The sequence below is a fragment of the Monodelphis domestica genome, chromosome 5 (genome assembly GCF_027887165.1).
Source record: "Monodelphis domestica isolate mMonDom1 chromosome 5, mMonDom1.pri, whole genome shotgun sequence".
Taxonomy (NCBI): domain Eukaryota; kingdom Metazoa; phylum Chordata; class Mammalia; order Didelphimorphia; family Didelphidae; genus Monodelphis; species Monodelphis domestica.
Window position 1 is genome coordinate 292,686,793 of NC_077231.1, and position 17,323 is coordinate 292,704,115.

General features: G+C 39.5%; 1 protein-coding gene across 7 annotated transcripts in view; it reads right to left on the reverse strand.

Annotated features, from left to right (window-relative positions):
- The window catches only part of EFHB (EF-hand domain family member B), a 107,605-nt gene that overhangs the window by 45,918 nt on the left and 44,364 nt on the right, over positions 1-17,323 (reverse strand). Inside the window, exon 13 of one of the 7 annotated variants that reach the window (XM_007505149.3) lies at positions 16,353-16,710. The exons of the other annotated variants lie outside the window; for them this stretch is intronic. Within the exon in view, the coding sequence (XP_007505211.1) occupies positions 16,540-16,710 (171 nt within the window). The 3' untranslated portion in view covers positions 16,353-16,539. Of the gene's footprint in view, positions 1-16,352; positions 16,711-17,323 lie in introns of those variants that run through there. 7 annotated transcript variants of the gene reach the window in all.

The window sequence follows — 17,323 nt, forward strand, 5'->3', positions numbered from 1 at the left end:
TTTGGCCATTGGTTTCCATCTTTATTTTTTAATACAATGATAAATTAGTTCTTTTAGCTCTTTCCTCCAACCAAGTTGAGGTGCTCATGAAAAAAGAAATTTTCCAAAGGTTACCAGAAGGAATGGGGCAAGGCATAAACCCACTCTATCCTTAAGAACAATAACCAAGAAGTCATGGATCATGAGTTCATTTCCTGGCCTTGAGTCCTAGTTATGGTATTTCCTGGCTGTACTATGAGGAAGTCACTTAATCTCTGGCAGTATTTCTTCCTCATTTGTAAAAGTAGAAGAATACTTGCCTCACTGGGTTGTTGGGGAATCAAGTGAGACAATATTTATAAAGTATTTTGCAAGTTATACACATGGAAACTATTATTAAATTTTTTGTTCTAGACTAGATAACCTCCCTTTAACTCTAACGTTGATAGGATCAGAGAATCTTCGCATTAGAAGGAACCTCGCATGTCAATTAGCCCAACTTACCACCTCATACAAGATTTTCCTAGAAGTTATTTCTATTCTTAAATGTCTATGGGCTTCCCTAGAACAGAAGGTATCCATACATGACTATCAAAGGATCTCAGGAGTACTAACAGCTGAGCAAGGAGTTTAAATCTAAAAAGCCTTTACAGGAAGGCAAATAGACAGCTGGACCTAGGAGTTGTCAGCTTTAATCAAGATTCTGTCACTTTTATACCAGCTGGCTCTCCTCAGAAACAAAACCAAGAAAGTCCATGGAGTCTGGCTTGAAGAATATCTTTTAAAAATGGAAATGATTTTGGTAAGCCCAAGTAATTGATGAACCAGAGTTCAATTGTAGGAAGGAATGGGTTGGTTGGTTGTTGTCCTTCGTACTTGAAGAGGACCAAAATGACATCCTTGGTAATGAATGTCTTTCGACTCTCAATCAAATTGGATTCAAGTGAAGCAATGTTGCACAAGGTCATCAGTCTCAGTCAAGATGTCTGGTGATGACCCAAGATGCAGTAGATGACCTTGGCTTCTTCAGTGTGTAACCAAGCTCTAAGCAAAGCACAATTCCAGCTTCTACCTCCTTCATGGACCTTGGAACAAATTTTTCTCATCTGCCCATTAAGAGGGGAAGTCTTCACATCCTGGCGTATACACCAGTAGGTTTGTGGTCTGTCAGCTACCCCCAACTTTGTTTAGCCCACTTTCCAAGATGGTGCACCTGCGTGTAGCCATTGCACATATTATAGCTTCATGTAACCACAGGTGAGAGCTCAGTGTCAGGTGGGCACCAAAGGAGGAAAGCAGCCCTGAAAAGGGTTCAGCATGCCCTCACTGAACACCCCACACCCTGATACTAAAAAAGATAAGGCTCTTTTCCATTGCAAAGTGGAGCACCAGAGACATCAGCAGGAATGAAACAAAGATGACAATTCTAGGCACTTGAGAAGCAGCTCCGAGACTGGTGAGCTTTTTTCCGAGAGCAGGGTGATCCACTGCCAATTTCACAATAAGAAAACTCTTTGCTTTCCAAAGAAAATCCATTGCTGGCATACTTATTCATAGACTATGAAGATGAAACAACTATGACAAAAATAAGAATTTATGCTGTGGCAATTCCCAGCTCCATGACCAAGAGAAGCTTCTGTATATCAGTTTTCTCATCTGTAAAATGGCATGTAATTGGAAAACACTCATTATAAACCCAGTTCTGTGCAAAACATTAGATAGAAAACAAGACAGCTCCTGCTCTTAAGGAGTTCACAGGCTTATTAGGGGAGATAAAATAGAGAAGAGGGTTTACTCCAGGGCAGATGGAAAAGCCTAGGAGTGCAGAAGCCATCCCAGCAGAGCAGATGGTAAGGTCTATTGGATCTTGGGGAGAAATGGCAGAGCAGAAGATCCCCACCAATGACTGTTGGGGAGGCGGCAATGCCAAATGTCAGAAGAGAGCGTGGCTCTGGATTACCTAAAGGAGAGGTAGGGATAGTAAGAGTTCAGAATCTAGCCTGGAGAGGCTGTCTAGCACCTGGCAGAAACTGGCCCAGGAAGGGCTATAGCAAGAAAGGGAAAGGGCTTCTTGGGGTCCGCTCCAATTATGCTCTCAGTTGTACCTAAAGTAACAGATTGGGCTCGGTTGGGAAGGAGGTCTCCAGAGATAATAATCCTTATATTAACTACCTTATTGCATTCTTATTGTGGGTGAAGTAACAGCTATGTAGCATTTAAAATCATAATCAATGGAGACGAATCATGTAACCATGGAAAAATATTCTATATTAATTAATTAAATAAAATTCTTCAATATAATCAATGGAGATGGCTTAATGGAATAATGGCTAGAACACAGGACTTGGAATCAGGAAGCCCAGAGAACAAATCCTGCTTCAGACACTGACTAGCTCTATTCTTAGCCTCTGTTTTCTCATCTGTAAAATGGGTCTTATAGTAATAACACCTCCTTCAAAGGGTTGTTGTGAAGATCTTTGCAAAGCTTAAAGGGCTATAAAATGTGATCTATATATAATAATATATAAAAATAAAAATGTAAGGCATCATCATTTTGTCAGTACTAGTGTTATTAAAGCAGAATGACCCACTCATTTTCAACCAACGAAGTAGATGGCGCTTTTTGTTTTGGAGTATGTGTGTGTGTGTGTGTTAATCAAATGCACAGAAGTAGTTTATCCCTAGTATTCAAGGGGAAAATCTCAGCATTTTGAGTGATGGGAAATTGCCACTTAGCTAGTGAATGAATGAGCTTTAAATAGATCCCATTATTTTTACAAGGTTGTTATTGTAACAGTTTCATAATAAAAAATTTTTAAACCTTGCCCTTCAATTCTATCTTTATTGCAGGTTTCTGACCAGTCCATTAACCTCCAACCAGCCCCAGCTTTTCACTTCAAGACATGGTAAGTTTTCAGCTGTGGTTATGGCAAAGAATAAAATTATCCTTTATTGGCCCACATAATTTTTCTGACAAGTTCACTCTCTGAGTTTGTTAGGTAAGTCAAAGATAAAAAGCCGAAGCTGAGAAGCAAGAGCTTATTGGGATTCTTTAAGACCTTAACCTATTTCTATATGAATTCAGCCGAGTCTATGGCTATCATGGTTTAAAAATGGTCCCCATAATCAGGAAGACCTGGGTTTGAATTCTGACGCAGAGCCAGGCTGGCTATGTAACCTAGAGAAAGTCCTTTAATTTCTCCATGTTCCAGGCAACTCTCTCAGACTTTAAATTGCAGAAAATGTCTGGATCTCGACTGGTAGAAGGAATTTCCTTCCCAGGAGTTCCCTACATCAAAGAAACCACAAATCCTGGACATGAGTCAGGAAATTCTGATTCATGATTCAATAATTATATTTTAAAAGCTTAAAGAATTAAAGCTTTAAGAATTCGTGATTAATGATCTTGCTCACGGTAGGGATTTGTGACTGACAACACAGGGGTGTTTTTCTGTATCCTGCATCTCTAGTTCATTACATTCCCCTGGAGGACCTGGTATGGTGTCTGACGAATAGTAGGCACTTCATGTTTATTGACTGGTGCTTCATTCCCTATAGGCAGGGGCACAGGATCCAAACTAGTTTCTCCATTTTATTTTTCTTCTACTTAAAAGAATAATCTGAAGGTGGTTCTTTCCTTTTTTAATGATCTCCCACCAAACATTAGAAGAACAATATGTCTTTCTAGACTTCTTCATTCAGAAAAAAATGTCCCTCTAAGCACTGCATCCCCTCGGCAGAACAGCTTTAGTTCCTGTTAGGCAGCACTGGCTGGGGCAGACAATTCTTCCATATGTTTAGTCTCAGGATCTGAAAGTATTGGAGCGAGAGAAGCGAGGCTTTCTGACTATGGAAAGGCTAGGATGCCCCCTACTGTTGAAATAGGGGGAGATGGGGGGAAACGGATTTTATTTGCAGCTTCATAGATACAGTGACAGATGATCTCTCACTGCCCTCCAGGACCCCAAAGTAATATTCCAACAAAGCACAGAATGAGAGCTGGCTGCCCACATGAACCAATGAACACACACATATAGACATCGATGCACATAGAGACATAACGCCCCATCTGAATAGAATCTGAATTTTTTTTAAACCCTTACCTTCCATCTTGGAATCAATACTGTGTATTGGCTCCAAGGCAGAAGAGCGGTAAGGGCTAGGCAATGGGGGTTAAGTGACTTGCCCAGGGTCACACAGCTGGGAAGTGTCTGAGGTCAAATTTGAACTCAGGTCCTCCAGTCTCTAGGCCTGACTCTCCATCCACTGAGCTACTCAACTGCCCCCAGAATCCTAGAATTTCTTTTTAACCCTTACTTTCCATCTTGGAATCAATACTGTGTATTGGAGTGAAGGGCTAGGCAATGGGGGTTAAGTGACTTGCCCAGGGTCACACAGCTGGGAAGTGTCTGAGGCCAGATTTGAACTCAGGACCTCCGGTCTCTAGACCTGGCTCTCCATCCACTAAGCTACCCAGCTGTCCCCAGAATCATAGAATTTTAAAACCAAAATGGGCATGAGATGCGCACAGTGGAAAAAGCCCCAGACTTGGAGTGGAAGGAGCTAGGTCCAAACCCCAGCTCGGTCACAGCCTACACTTGTGTGACTTTGGTCTAGTGAGACTCTCCAGACTTTGGTTTTTTCATGTTTAAAAAAAAGGTTTATCCTAGAAGATCTCTGAAGTCCCCATGTTCACTAGTCCAGCCCTGAGAGAAGCAAGGCTATATCATAAGCTAGCATCGGAGCAGGGGCCAGCGCTACCTGGCCAGCCTGGATCCCCATCCAGGACTCTGGAGTTCCAACAAAAGAGACTGAGCTAAAGCGCAGACGTCTATTGGGAGTCAGCGAACAAAGGATGCTCCCTGATCAGATCTGAAAACTAGAAGACGCCCAAAGAGAACACTTCCTGCAACCCCCTTTGATGTACAGATGAGGAAAGTGAAATCATTTGTCCAAGATCTTACAGAAAGAGAGCGTCAAGGCAGGGAGAACCCAGGTCTTCGGGTTCCCCATCAAAGGCTCTTTTGACTGCTCCTCCCACAACTGAGTATTTATAGTAGCTGTTTAATGCAGACACTCATTCATTCAATATTTATTCTGGACCTACTAAGTTCCAGGCACAATTTCAGGTGTGAGTATGTCCTATCAAGCAGGGGGCATTTATGGAGCTCCTACTCTGTGCTGGGAATATGACCACGATGCGTGATACAATCCCAGCTTCCAAGCAGTTCACACTCCACCAGGGGAAACAAGAACATTTAGAATATGGAGCTGTAATCAATGCAAATACACAGAACTATGTAAAGAGAAAGGGAGAGAGGTCACCAGTGGCTGGGGAAACCAGGAAAGGTCTTCTTCTCTGCTAGGGGAAAAGAACATGTTCACAATTCAGCCAGTACAAAATGCATCCAAAGTAAACACAAAGCAATTTAGAAGGCAAAATGGTAGGAGGCAGCTGGGTGGCTCAGGGGATTGAGAGTCAGGCTCAGAAATGGGAGGTCCGGAGTTCAAATCTGGCCTCAGACACTTCCCAGCTGTGTGACCCTGGGCAAGTCACTTGATCCCCATTGCCTAGCCCTTACTTACCACTCTTCTGCCTTGCAACCAATTCACAATATTGATTCCAAGATGGAAGGTAAGGGTTAAGAAAATAAAAATAAAAAGAAGGCAAAATGGTGGGAGAGGGCTAAATGGGGGAATTAGAAAAGACCTTGGGTGGGTGGTGGCACCTGAGCTGACCCTTGAAGGAACCAAGGAATTTCAAGAGACAAAAAGGGAAAAAGGAAAGCCCTGGGAAACATCCTACACAAAAGCATGGGAATTGGGGATAGGGACTGCATAGAGAGGAACAAACAAATCAATCTGTGATGTAGAATAGAACATGGTAGGAAATAATGTGAGATCACGCTGGGTAGACAGAAGAGAGCCATACCAGGAGTACCTCAAAATGCCAGACAGAGCCATCTGTGGAATTCTGCCATTGGAATAATAGGGAGCCACGAAAAGTCTTTTAAGCAAGGGAATGTTTGTTTTCTTTGAGATGTCAATTTTTAGGTTTTTGAACCACATACTTGCAATAGAAGTTGACAACGATATATAGGATGGGGGCGGCTAGATGGCTTAGTGGATAGAAATCTGGGCCTGGAATTGGGAAGACTTGAATTCAAATCTGGCCTTAGATATTTCCTAGTTGTGTGACCCTGGGCAAGTCACTTAATCCCTGATTGCCTAGTCTTTATCCTTCTAGTCTTGAAGTTGTTACTAACATAGAAAGAAGGGACTCTAAAAAAATGTATATCTATGTATAGATATATAGTGTGATATCAAATAATGAAGTTCCCAGATTTTTTTTTAAAGGGAATGTTAAAGAAAATAAATGAAAATTTCTCCACAGTCTCTTCCACTATTGGTATTCATCTAAAAAAAATCACTGAATTCCTAATCCAGCCAGAAACTGGTTTTTGAATGCTCACCATGTATAAGGCACAGAGCACTGAAGGACATACTAAAACAGGGTTCCTACCCTAGAGGGATCTACAATCTCATGGATTAAACAATAAAAGACATCAATAATGTAGAAAAAATAATCTCTTCCTTTTCAGCCAAATTGATTAGAAATATATTTTTATTAAAGGTAAAAAAAAAGCATTCTTTTCGGAAAGGTCTTGTTCATTTTCTCCTTGATAGTTTCCAACACATATTTTAAAGTAATCATGAAACAAAAGATGAATAAATACAAAGGGGGGGGGGGGGACACCCTGCCTTCAAATTGCTTGCATTCTGATCATGGTTCCAGAAATTTTAGAAAGATTGTCTACATACTTTATTTCAGCCAGAGTATTATGGTAGGTGCCAATGATTAAAATAAATATGCATGGACTGAGTCAGAGTTTGATTATTAGGGCTTAGGGTTGAGTTTGCTGAATTTGGTCCATAGATCTTTCTTGTTTCCACTCCTTTCCCCTAACTGGCTCTCTCCCAAGGTTCTATCCTTGGCCATGATCTCTACTATTGATACCTTCTCCCTTGGCAATCTGATCTGCTATGATGTCAAATATCATTTTCATGTATATGATCTCTCTTCCTTAGATCTTATTTCTAATTTCTCTTAGACAAGTCAAGGTAAATGCCCCCCTACACTTAAGCTGAACATATCAAAATCACAATTAATCACTGCCCCTCCCAAAAAAAGTGCCCTTTCTCCTAATTTCTCTGTTGTTGTTGAGAGAATTACTATCATGTACCTTCTACTATCTTCATTTGGGCCAAACTGATCTACTTTCTGTTCCCTGTGTACAATATTACAGCTGCCATTTCTGTGTCTTAGAATAAGATGTCTCCCATGCCTGGACATTCCTTTCTCAATTCAGCCTCTTGGAATTCCTGGTACCAAAGGTCAAAACTTCAGAAGCATTACTCATCCTCCTGTCTCTCTCGTACATCCCCACCCAATCCAAAAAGTCACCAAGTTCTCTGTAATGTATCTTGTATCTATTCCCTCGATTACATTCCCATGACATCTCCCTTGAATAGTATTCTAATTGTTCTGGTCTTCAGTCTTAACCCTGAATAATATATTCTTTTTGTTGCTAGCAATGTAATTTTCCCAATGAATAGATCTGATCACATTATTTTCTTTCTTAAAAAACCTACTAATAGAACTGATTATTTGTTGGATAAAATATAAACATGGCAGCCTTGAGTCAAGACCTTCAATAATTTGTCTCTCTTACCTTTCAGTGTTTATTTCTCGCCACCACCACCCTCCTTCACAAGCACTATTTTCCAGAGTCTTAACTATGAATTCTTACACAGGGACAAATTTGATTTGTGGTATGGAATAGGGCATACAACTTAGAGGACAATCTGTTCACAGCATCCATTCTAAAAGGAGAAACTCTGTACCCCCCCCCCAATCTAAAACCAAGGCATGACAAAAAATTCTTGACCTTCTCCATTCCCAGAAGAAGGTAGAGTGGAAAGGGAAGGGAAGGTGCAACCCAGACAGACACCATGATAATGGACCCTATGCAGGTTAGAAACCCAGGACATGGAGGAGGATGGGAGTTGCAGCATATGACACAGGCTAATGGAACATTGCAAGACTTGGACCAGAAGAATGGCTCAGGGAGAAAGCATTTCCTCCATCTTCCAGTTTGCTGCACCATCAAGCAAAGCTCAGTTCGCTCCACCTTAAAATGGACTACAGCCAAACTGAATGACTCATCATTCCTTCTACCTCCCAATTCCACATATTCATCTTGCAGGACTGGAATGGACTTCCCCACCTCTGCCTGATGAAATCCTTCACTTCTTCCAAGCTCTAGCCAGATGCCACCTCTATGACAAAGCCTCCAGCCAAAATTAATCATCTTTGCCAGAAGATTAACTCCATTCTAGGTACACGAGAGATCCAACAATCATCTTCTAACATACACTATGTTTATTTTTGTATATGTCTCATAGCCCCCATACCAGATGGTAAGTTGCTTGAAGACATGGACTGCATCATACTAATTTTGGATGAATTGAGTTGTTTATTTCTTTGGTTGGACTAGTAGGTGCTCTTTTTACATACAAATAATATTTTATAACAACTTAAAATACATATTTTGAAACCTCAGCAGGAGCATCTCAATGGCACAGTGGATAGAGTGCCAAGCCTGGAGTTAGAACTTGGGTTCAAATCTGGTCTCATATACTTCCTAGGTCTTACACCCTAGGCAAGTCACTTAACTCCATTTGTAACCCTATTTGCCTAGGCCTTGCCCTTCGGTCTTAGAGTTGTTACTAAAACAGAAAAGGAAGGAAGGAAGGAAGGAAGGAAGGAAGGAAGGAAGGAAGGAAGGAAGGAAGGAAGGAAGGAAGGAAGGAAGGAAGGAAGGAAGGAAGGAAGGAAGGAAGGAAGGAAGGAAGGAAGGAAGGGAAAGAAGCATCATCTGGATGGTTCAGTGGATAGAGACCTATCCTAGAGATGAGAGGTCCTGGGTTCAAATCTAGCCTCAAACACTACCCCAATTGCCTAACCCTTACCACTCTTCTGTCTTAGACTGATACTTAGTATTGATTCTAAGACAGAAGGAAGGAGTTTTTAAAAAATAAAAAAGTAAAGGGAAAAAATATCAGCAAATCTATGATTTCATCAAAGTAGGTATTCCTTCCACTAGTATAGATCACAACCTCAGCATTCCTTTTCATAATCTGTAATTCTTGCACATATCTTCCCACCCACATATTCTCCATCAAGGATCTATATACAATGTCCTTGACCTGGAAAAACATGAATGCTTGTTTTTCAGGGTTTTTTAACCACTATTTTCTGTCCTAATAACAAGTGTAAGACAGAAAGGTCAGGGGAAACTAAGCAAGCAGGTTTAAGAATTGATCCAGAGTAGCACAACTAGGAAGTGTCTAAGATCAGATTTGAACTCAGATCTTCCCAGCACCAGACTTGGTGCACTACCTACTGCATTATCTAGCTGTCCCTGGACCTATACAATGTTCTACAAATGTTTCTATGGTTCTTTCTTTTTTTTTTTTTAGTAAAAATCAGTGCTACAATAGAACCAAACATCAGTTCTCTCTCATTTTCGTTACATGATGGTTCTATCACTTTTCCGTGTATATATTTTCTCAATATCTTTTATGCAACTTGTTGTATACACCATTTTAACTAATCCTAGCTAGGAATACAAATGTCTTGTCTCTCTCACCAAATGAATGAGTTTTTTTTTCTTTGAAATATATGTTAAAATGGGCTTCAATATGATTACCAGTATAGAAATGATTTTATAAGTCCAAAGCAAAAGCATATTTCTATCATAGTAAAACTGTTTCTACTTTACCAATTGTCACTATTTTGTTTCTCCATCAGATAACTCTCCTCCCAGCCATCTTCTAGTGAATAACATATTGCATATAACATGGCAGAAAGAGCAAGGAAATACTTCATGTAAAATGATTACAACCTCACCAGGAAAGTACATTATCATCCATCTTTTACTGTACTGCATGTAATCTAAGTCTATCTATTATTTTTCAGCTGTTTGAGGGACTTTCCTCCTTGTATAAAGTTGTACTCAATCACTGATATAGATAATAATCACATGCCATCAGCCACTCAAAGAGCTGATGACCCATGCCGTGAATGGACCAGGAGGCCAGACGCAGTGGACCAGAAGTCAATACACAAGTGGACATTTCTTTCTCCTTGGTCACAAAATGCTAGGAATATTTCCTTGCAGTTTTCATAGGTTTCTTTTTTTATTATGTCTTTTGAGCATTAGGAAATGGGCACAAGAAAAACAAATTAGTAGTGAGAAATAAGACTATAATAATGGTTTCCATGCTTCCTGATTTTATTATCAAACCAGTCATTTTATACTGAAACACAAACTCACTTGGGAAAAGTGGCTACTCAGGAGACAGTATGAAGATTACCTGATTTTTTTTTACCTAAAAAACATATAACTTGCCACATGGAAGACTGAATTCTTTATCAAAATAGCATGGAGAACAGAAGTCATAATCTAATTTGATTTTTTTAATTGACTGGATTTTAAATACCTGGCTAACTAAACAGATTTGAGGTTGGGTCCACTTTGCTTTGTATGCATAGGCAGTCTGACAAATGATTCCTAAAAAAATGTATATAATTATATATGCATATATTATATTTACATATTCATTCTTTGTTGATGCCTGTCTAAATGAAACATGTTCATTCCAGAGTATTGAGTCAATGATGTCAAATCATCCAAGGTGATAATTATCTTTCAAATGTGTGATCAAATTTTGACATATGTGCAATTTTGCCCTAAAATGTAGATAAGAATATGGTCATTAGATTGCATAATCACTCATTTAGAGGTGGAAAGAATCATAGAATCATTTAGTCTGGTAGCTAAGGATAAGTAATAGATAAGGAAACTGAGGCCAAGCATTAGCCAGTAGGGATCTGTACTATGTCCCCTTCTACTCTCCTTCCATACCATTTTAATCAAGGATCTCATTGATTTCCAAGGGTTCAATGTTCAGCTCTATGTAGATGATTCTGAGATTGGATAGATAGATAGATAGATAGATAGATAGATAGATAGATAGATAGATAGATAGATAGATTAGATAGATAGGCAGACACAGACAGACAGAGAGATGGATAGATAGATAGATAGATGATTGGATAGATAGACAGACAGACAGACAGACAGACAGACAGACAGATAGATAGATAGATAGATAGATAGATAGATAGATGGATAGATAGATAGATAAATAGATATAGATAGATAGATAGATAGATAGATAGATAGATAGATAGATAGATAGATAGAGATAGACAGATGGCTGGATAGATGGATCGATAGACATAGATAAATGGATGGAGAGAGAAAGAGAGAGAGAGAGAGAGAGAGAGAGAGAGAGAGAGAGAGAGAGAGAGAGAGGGAGGGAGGGAGGGAGGGAGGGAGGGAGGGAGAGGGAGAGATAGATGATTGGATAGATAGATAGATGATTAGATAGATGGATAGATAGATAGATAGATAGATAAATGTATAGATAGATGATTAGATAGATAGATAGATAGAGGTGGATAGATAGATGGATGGATGGATAGATAGATAGATAAATAGATATATAGACACAGACAGACAGATAGATAGATGGATAGATGGATGGATGGATAGATGGATAGATAGATGCAGATAGATAGATAGATAGATAGATAGATAGATAGATAGATAGATAGAGATAGGTAGGTAGATAGATAGATCGGTAGGTAGATAGATAGATAGATAGATAAATGTATAGATAGATGATTAGATAGAGAGATAGACACAGATAGATAGATAGATAGATAGATAGATAGACATAGATAGATAGGTAGATAGATAGATAGATAGATAGATAGATAGATAGATAGATAGATAGATAGATAGATAGATAGATAGATAGACAGACATAGATAGATACATAGATAGATACATAGATAGATAGATAGATAGATAGATGATTGATAGATAGATAGATGATTAGATAGATAGATGATTAGATATATAGATACAGATAGATCGATAGATAGATAGAGAGAGAGATGGATGGATAGACATAGATAGATAGATAGATAGATAGATAGATAGATAGATAGATAGATAGATAGATAGATAGATAGATACAGACAGACAGACAGACAGATAGAGAGAGATGGATAGATAGACATAGATAAATGGATGGATAGAGAGAGATAGACAGATGGCTGGATAGATGGATCAATAGACATAGATAAATGGATGGATAGATAGAGAGATAGAGATTGAGAGAGAGATAGATAGATAGAGAGATAGAGAGATATAGATAGATAGATGATTGGATGGATAGATAGATGGATGAATGGATAAATAGATGGATAAATTGATATAGATAATAGTTCTATGCAGATGACTAATAAATACCTATATTGATAGAGAGACGAATAGATAGGTAGAGATAATAGTTCTGGGCAGATGACTGATACTTATCAAAATTCTATGTACATGTGTATATACTCAGTCCTAATCCCTCTGCTGAACTAAGTTACCCACCTTCAACAGGCTCCTGACCATCTCGGACTGAATGTCCCATAAGCCTCTCAACATGTTCAAAATGGAATTCATTACCCCCCAAACTCTCCCCCTTTCTAAATTTCCTATTACTGTCAAAGGTACCACGATTCTCTAGTCTTCCAGACTTCCAAACTTGGTATAATGCTTGACATCCCATTCTCACTCACTCCAAATATGCAATCCCTCACCAAATCTCGGTGTGAAGGTTTCTGAGATTTCCCCTTCTCCCCACTCAGTGCCACAGATCTAGTTCAGGTCCTCATAACCTCTTGGCTGGACTATTGCCACAACCTTCTCTCATCTCTCTTCTCCAAAGCATTCTCTCCTCAGCTGCAGGGATAATTTTTCTAAAGTATAGGTCACCACCCTGTTCAATGAGCTCCAGTCTATCCACCTCCAGAACTGAACTGTATGGCTTCCATTCTACTAAAAGGCAGGTCTTTTATAGGTGCTTCTTCCTTAGACCTCTCTCCTCATCCTGTTTGGTGACTGGGAAATGGAATAGAATAAGAGGAACTATGGCACCAAAAGAGTTTATGTCTTGAAAACAGAGCTAGAACTAGGGGTTTAGTAGAATATAGTTCATTCAACATGCGATTCATACTTCAACTTTTGCTAAGCATCTAAGATGACAAGGCATAGGGGATAAAGCACTGGAGTTTGGGTTAAGAAGTCCTGGGTTTGTGAGGAAAGCTAATTGGCTCTGTAGATTGAGAGCCAGGCCTAGAGATGGGAGGTCCTGGGTTCAAATCTGCTCTAAGATATTTTTTAGGGGGCAGCTGGATAGCTCAGTGGATGGAGAGCCAGGCCTAGAGATGGGAGGTCCTAGGTTCAAATCTGGCCTCAGACACTTCCCAGCTGTGTGACCCTGGGCAAGTCACTTAACCCCCATTGCCTAGCCCTTACCACTCTTCTGCCTTGGAGCCAATATTGGCTCCAAGAGTTTTTTTTTTTTAAAGATATTTTTTAGCTGTGTGACCCTGGGCAAGTCACTTAACCCTCATTACATAGTCCTTACCACTTTTCTATCTTAAAACCAAGTTTTGATTTTAAGATGGAAGATAAGGATTTTTAATAAATTTTTTAAAATAAATCCTGCTTCAGAGACCAACTGTGTGAACAAGTCCTTATTAATCTCTCTGTCTCATTTTACTCATCTGTAAAATGAGGATAATAATAAATAGGACCAATTAAAAGAATTGTTGTACAAGTCAACAAGATATTTTTTAAAACCCTTACCTTCTGCCTTAGAATCAATACTGTGTATTGGTTCCAAGGCAGAAGAGTGGTAAGGGCTATGCAAGGGGGGTTAAGTGACTTGCCCAGGGTCATGAAGATAGGAAGTATCTGAGGCCAGCTTGAACCCAGGATCTCCCATCTCTGGGCCTGGCTCTCAATCCACTGAGTCACCCAGCTGCCCCCTCAACAAGATATTTTAAAGAATCAACAAGCATTTGAGTGCTTAGGAGCCAGGCACTGACTTAAGCCCTGGGGTTACAAAGAAAAAAAGCAAAAACCATCCCTGCCCTCCAGAAGCTTACATTGTAAAGGAGAGACAACACATGAATATAAAAAGGTACAAACAAGATAAGGAAAGTATGAAAGATAGATCTGAGTGGAGGAGAGATGTAGCAGTGAAATGAATTTGAGGGTAATTAGTGTCAACAAGCATTTATTAAGTTATTACCATCATCTCTACCCTCAAAAAACACTTCTAATGGGGGAAACAACTGCATACATACAAGATATATACAGAATGTATAATTGAAAATCTGTTACCCTAAAAAAGAACTACATTTCCCGGGAGCCCACTGAGTTCCATACTTCCTGTAGACAGGGGATATTAGGCAGGGAGGTGGAGGGTCCCAGTCTCTCTTTGGCTTGATGACAGCAAGCTTGGTGGTGGTAAGCAAGGGTTTGAACTGGCTGACCAGCCATGGGCACATGGTCTTTATTTTGTATCCCTTTTATTCCTTTATTTCTAATGATCATTAATAAATCTCCTAAAAATAATATTTTTATTATTGAGTTAAATTTTAATTCTTATAAGACTAACTGGGAGATAATCTTAGGGGAAGTACTAGCAGCAGGAAGAACTTAGAAAAACCACTTATGGATAGTAATATCTGAGCCAAGTCTTGATGGAAGCCTGGGAACCCAAAAAGGGAGGATCAGGGAAATCATTCTAGACATGGGAGAAAGTCAAGAGCAGTGATGGTGAACCTCTTAGAGACTGAGTGCCCAAACTGCAACCCTCACACCCCTCTCCTTATCCCAGACAGGGGAGGGAGAAAGCACTCCCATTGGGCTGCTGGGCAGAGTGGCAGGTGATGGGAGAAATGTGCTCAGGCACACTTGGAGAAGAGGAAGGGAGCAGCCCCCTCCGGCACACTGCCATAGGTTTGCCATCATGGGCCAAGGGGAAGACATAGAGTTGGGAAATGTTGGTGACTTGTAGAAGTAGAGACTATAAGATATGTCAACTGATTGAATATATGTGATGAGAATAAGAAGTTGAGGAGAATGAGACGTTCACTGAAATCATGAACTTGGGAACCTGGGAGGATGATGGTATTCTCAAAAGTAATAGAGATCAGGGCAGTGAGGTAACACAGTGGATGGAGCACCAGACCTAGAAATAGGAAAACCTGGGTTCAGATCTGGCCTCAGATACTTCCTAGTCATGAGACTCTGGGCAAGTCCCTTCATCCTGATTGCCTCACCTTTGCTACTCTTCTACCTTATAATTGATACTGAGGCAGAAGGCAAAGGTGGACACAAGGGACAAACCTGATGATTCAGGGGAATCCTAGGTCTGACACATGAATAAGCTGTGAGGAAATGTCATGAGTACCAGCCAAGACCAGAAGAGCTTCTAGACCTCCCCTATTAGTATCTAGAGTGTCCAGGGAGAACAGGGTATCCCTAATATCTCAGTAAGGACAGCAGCCAAGAGAAATAGAATAAGTTATCCATGAATGCCAGCATGGAGTGAGTATAACCAGTGTATTGATTTAGAATCTTGGAGGCACAGAGATAAAGAGCAGTCTGTTAGTCCCTGAATATCTCATGGGAGATACTGGGGCAGCAAGGCAGTACATTGGATAGAGCACCAGACTTGGCGGCAGGAAGACTCATCTTCCTGAGTTCAAATCTGTCCTCAGATCCTTACTAGCTATGTGACCCTAGGCAAGTCACTTAACATTGCCTCAGTTTCTTCATCTACAAGATAAGCTGGAGAAGGAAATGGAAAACCACTCCATTATCTTTACCAAGAAAACCCCAAATGGGGTCACAAAGAGTCAAACCCGACTGAAGCAACTGAAGAACCACAAATTTCATGGGGACAACCCATCACAGAGGACCAGGCAGGGTACCTGGGACTGGACTTCCTGGAAATAACAGCACACAGAAACTGTTTGATATAATCAATGTAGGTTTTCCCTAGTAGATTCCAAACAGGGAGGCAGTCTGGTTTAAGCTAAATTGTAAAGGAAGTCAGAGATTCTATGTTCAGGAAACCAAGACCCAGAGAATTATATAGTTAACTGACCAAGGTGGTGTGTAAAAATTAAATTAGTTTTCTACTAAAAGTATTATATTTTTAGAGGTTTATTAAAGATTATTAGAAATTATTATTAGAGAATTATCAGAGGTGGGAAGAGGAGAAAATAAGTGTATGTTAATTGAAAACAAAATATTTTTTTAATTATAGGTGAAAAGGCACATGCTTTTAAAATATATAATTTTAGAAATGTTAGTTTTAAGGAAAAATTTGGAGGGCAAAGGAATCTAATTTATTAGCCAATATATAGTAGATGAGAGATCTCTCGCAATGATTAGAGAATTCGAATATCTAGTTCCAGAATCAATCTGAATATATGTAAACGTAAATGTTTAAATCACACGTGAAGGCTCATTTTTTTCTAAGAGAATGAACTCCACAAAAACACAAGGCTCATTATATTTGATGCCTTCTGAATCTTTCAAAATGCTGCATTTCATCTAAGACGTTTCTCACAGACTCTATGCAAACTTCTCTCCTGTGATGTTTCTGAGCAGCCAAATTCCACACTTGTTCAAAGTTCTCATCAGTAAGGCTGACACCAATATTCCGTAATATCCGGGCAATCTATAAAGACATCATTTTTTAAAAAATAATAATAAAGTGTTAGGCCATGTCTATACACAATACAGAGAAAAATGGCAAGGACCCAAAGCTCAAAGACATAATGACTTTTGTGTAGGACAGTTTGAATTAATAATCATTCAGGGATAATAAGAGGGGAAAGGAAAAGTAAAAAAAGAGGGAAATAAAAAAGAAAAATGTAAGATTAAAGAAAAAGATGAGAAGCAAAATAAAAAGTCAAAGGAGGTCTACAATCCATGAAAGCATTAGGTGAAAAGAAAAAGAGCAGAGGCAAGGAACAGGGAAGAGGACAAGGAAGGGAGGACAAAAAGTTAGCAAAGGAAGGCAATCATAGACAGTATTCAAATCAATGTGAAACAAAACCAGAAAAATAAAAAGATGATTCTGGGTATCCTCTTTTTAACAAAAGGTTCATCACAAATCAGAGAAGCAGAGCAGTCTGCTTTTGCAGAACCCTACCTCACTTTCTTATTTACGCTCAGTAAGAGGTAAATAAGGTCATCATTGTTGTTGAGTCATGGACAACCCTTCATGATCCCATGGACCATAGCACATCAGGGAGGTCTGTCCAAGTTCTTGTTCATTGTTTCCATGA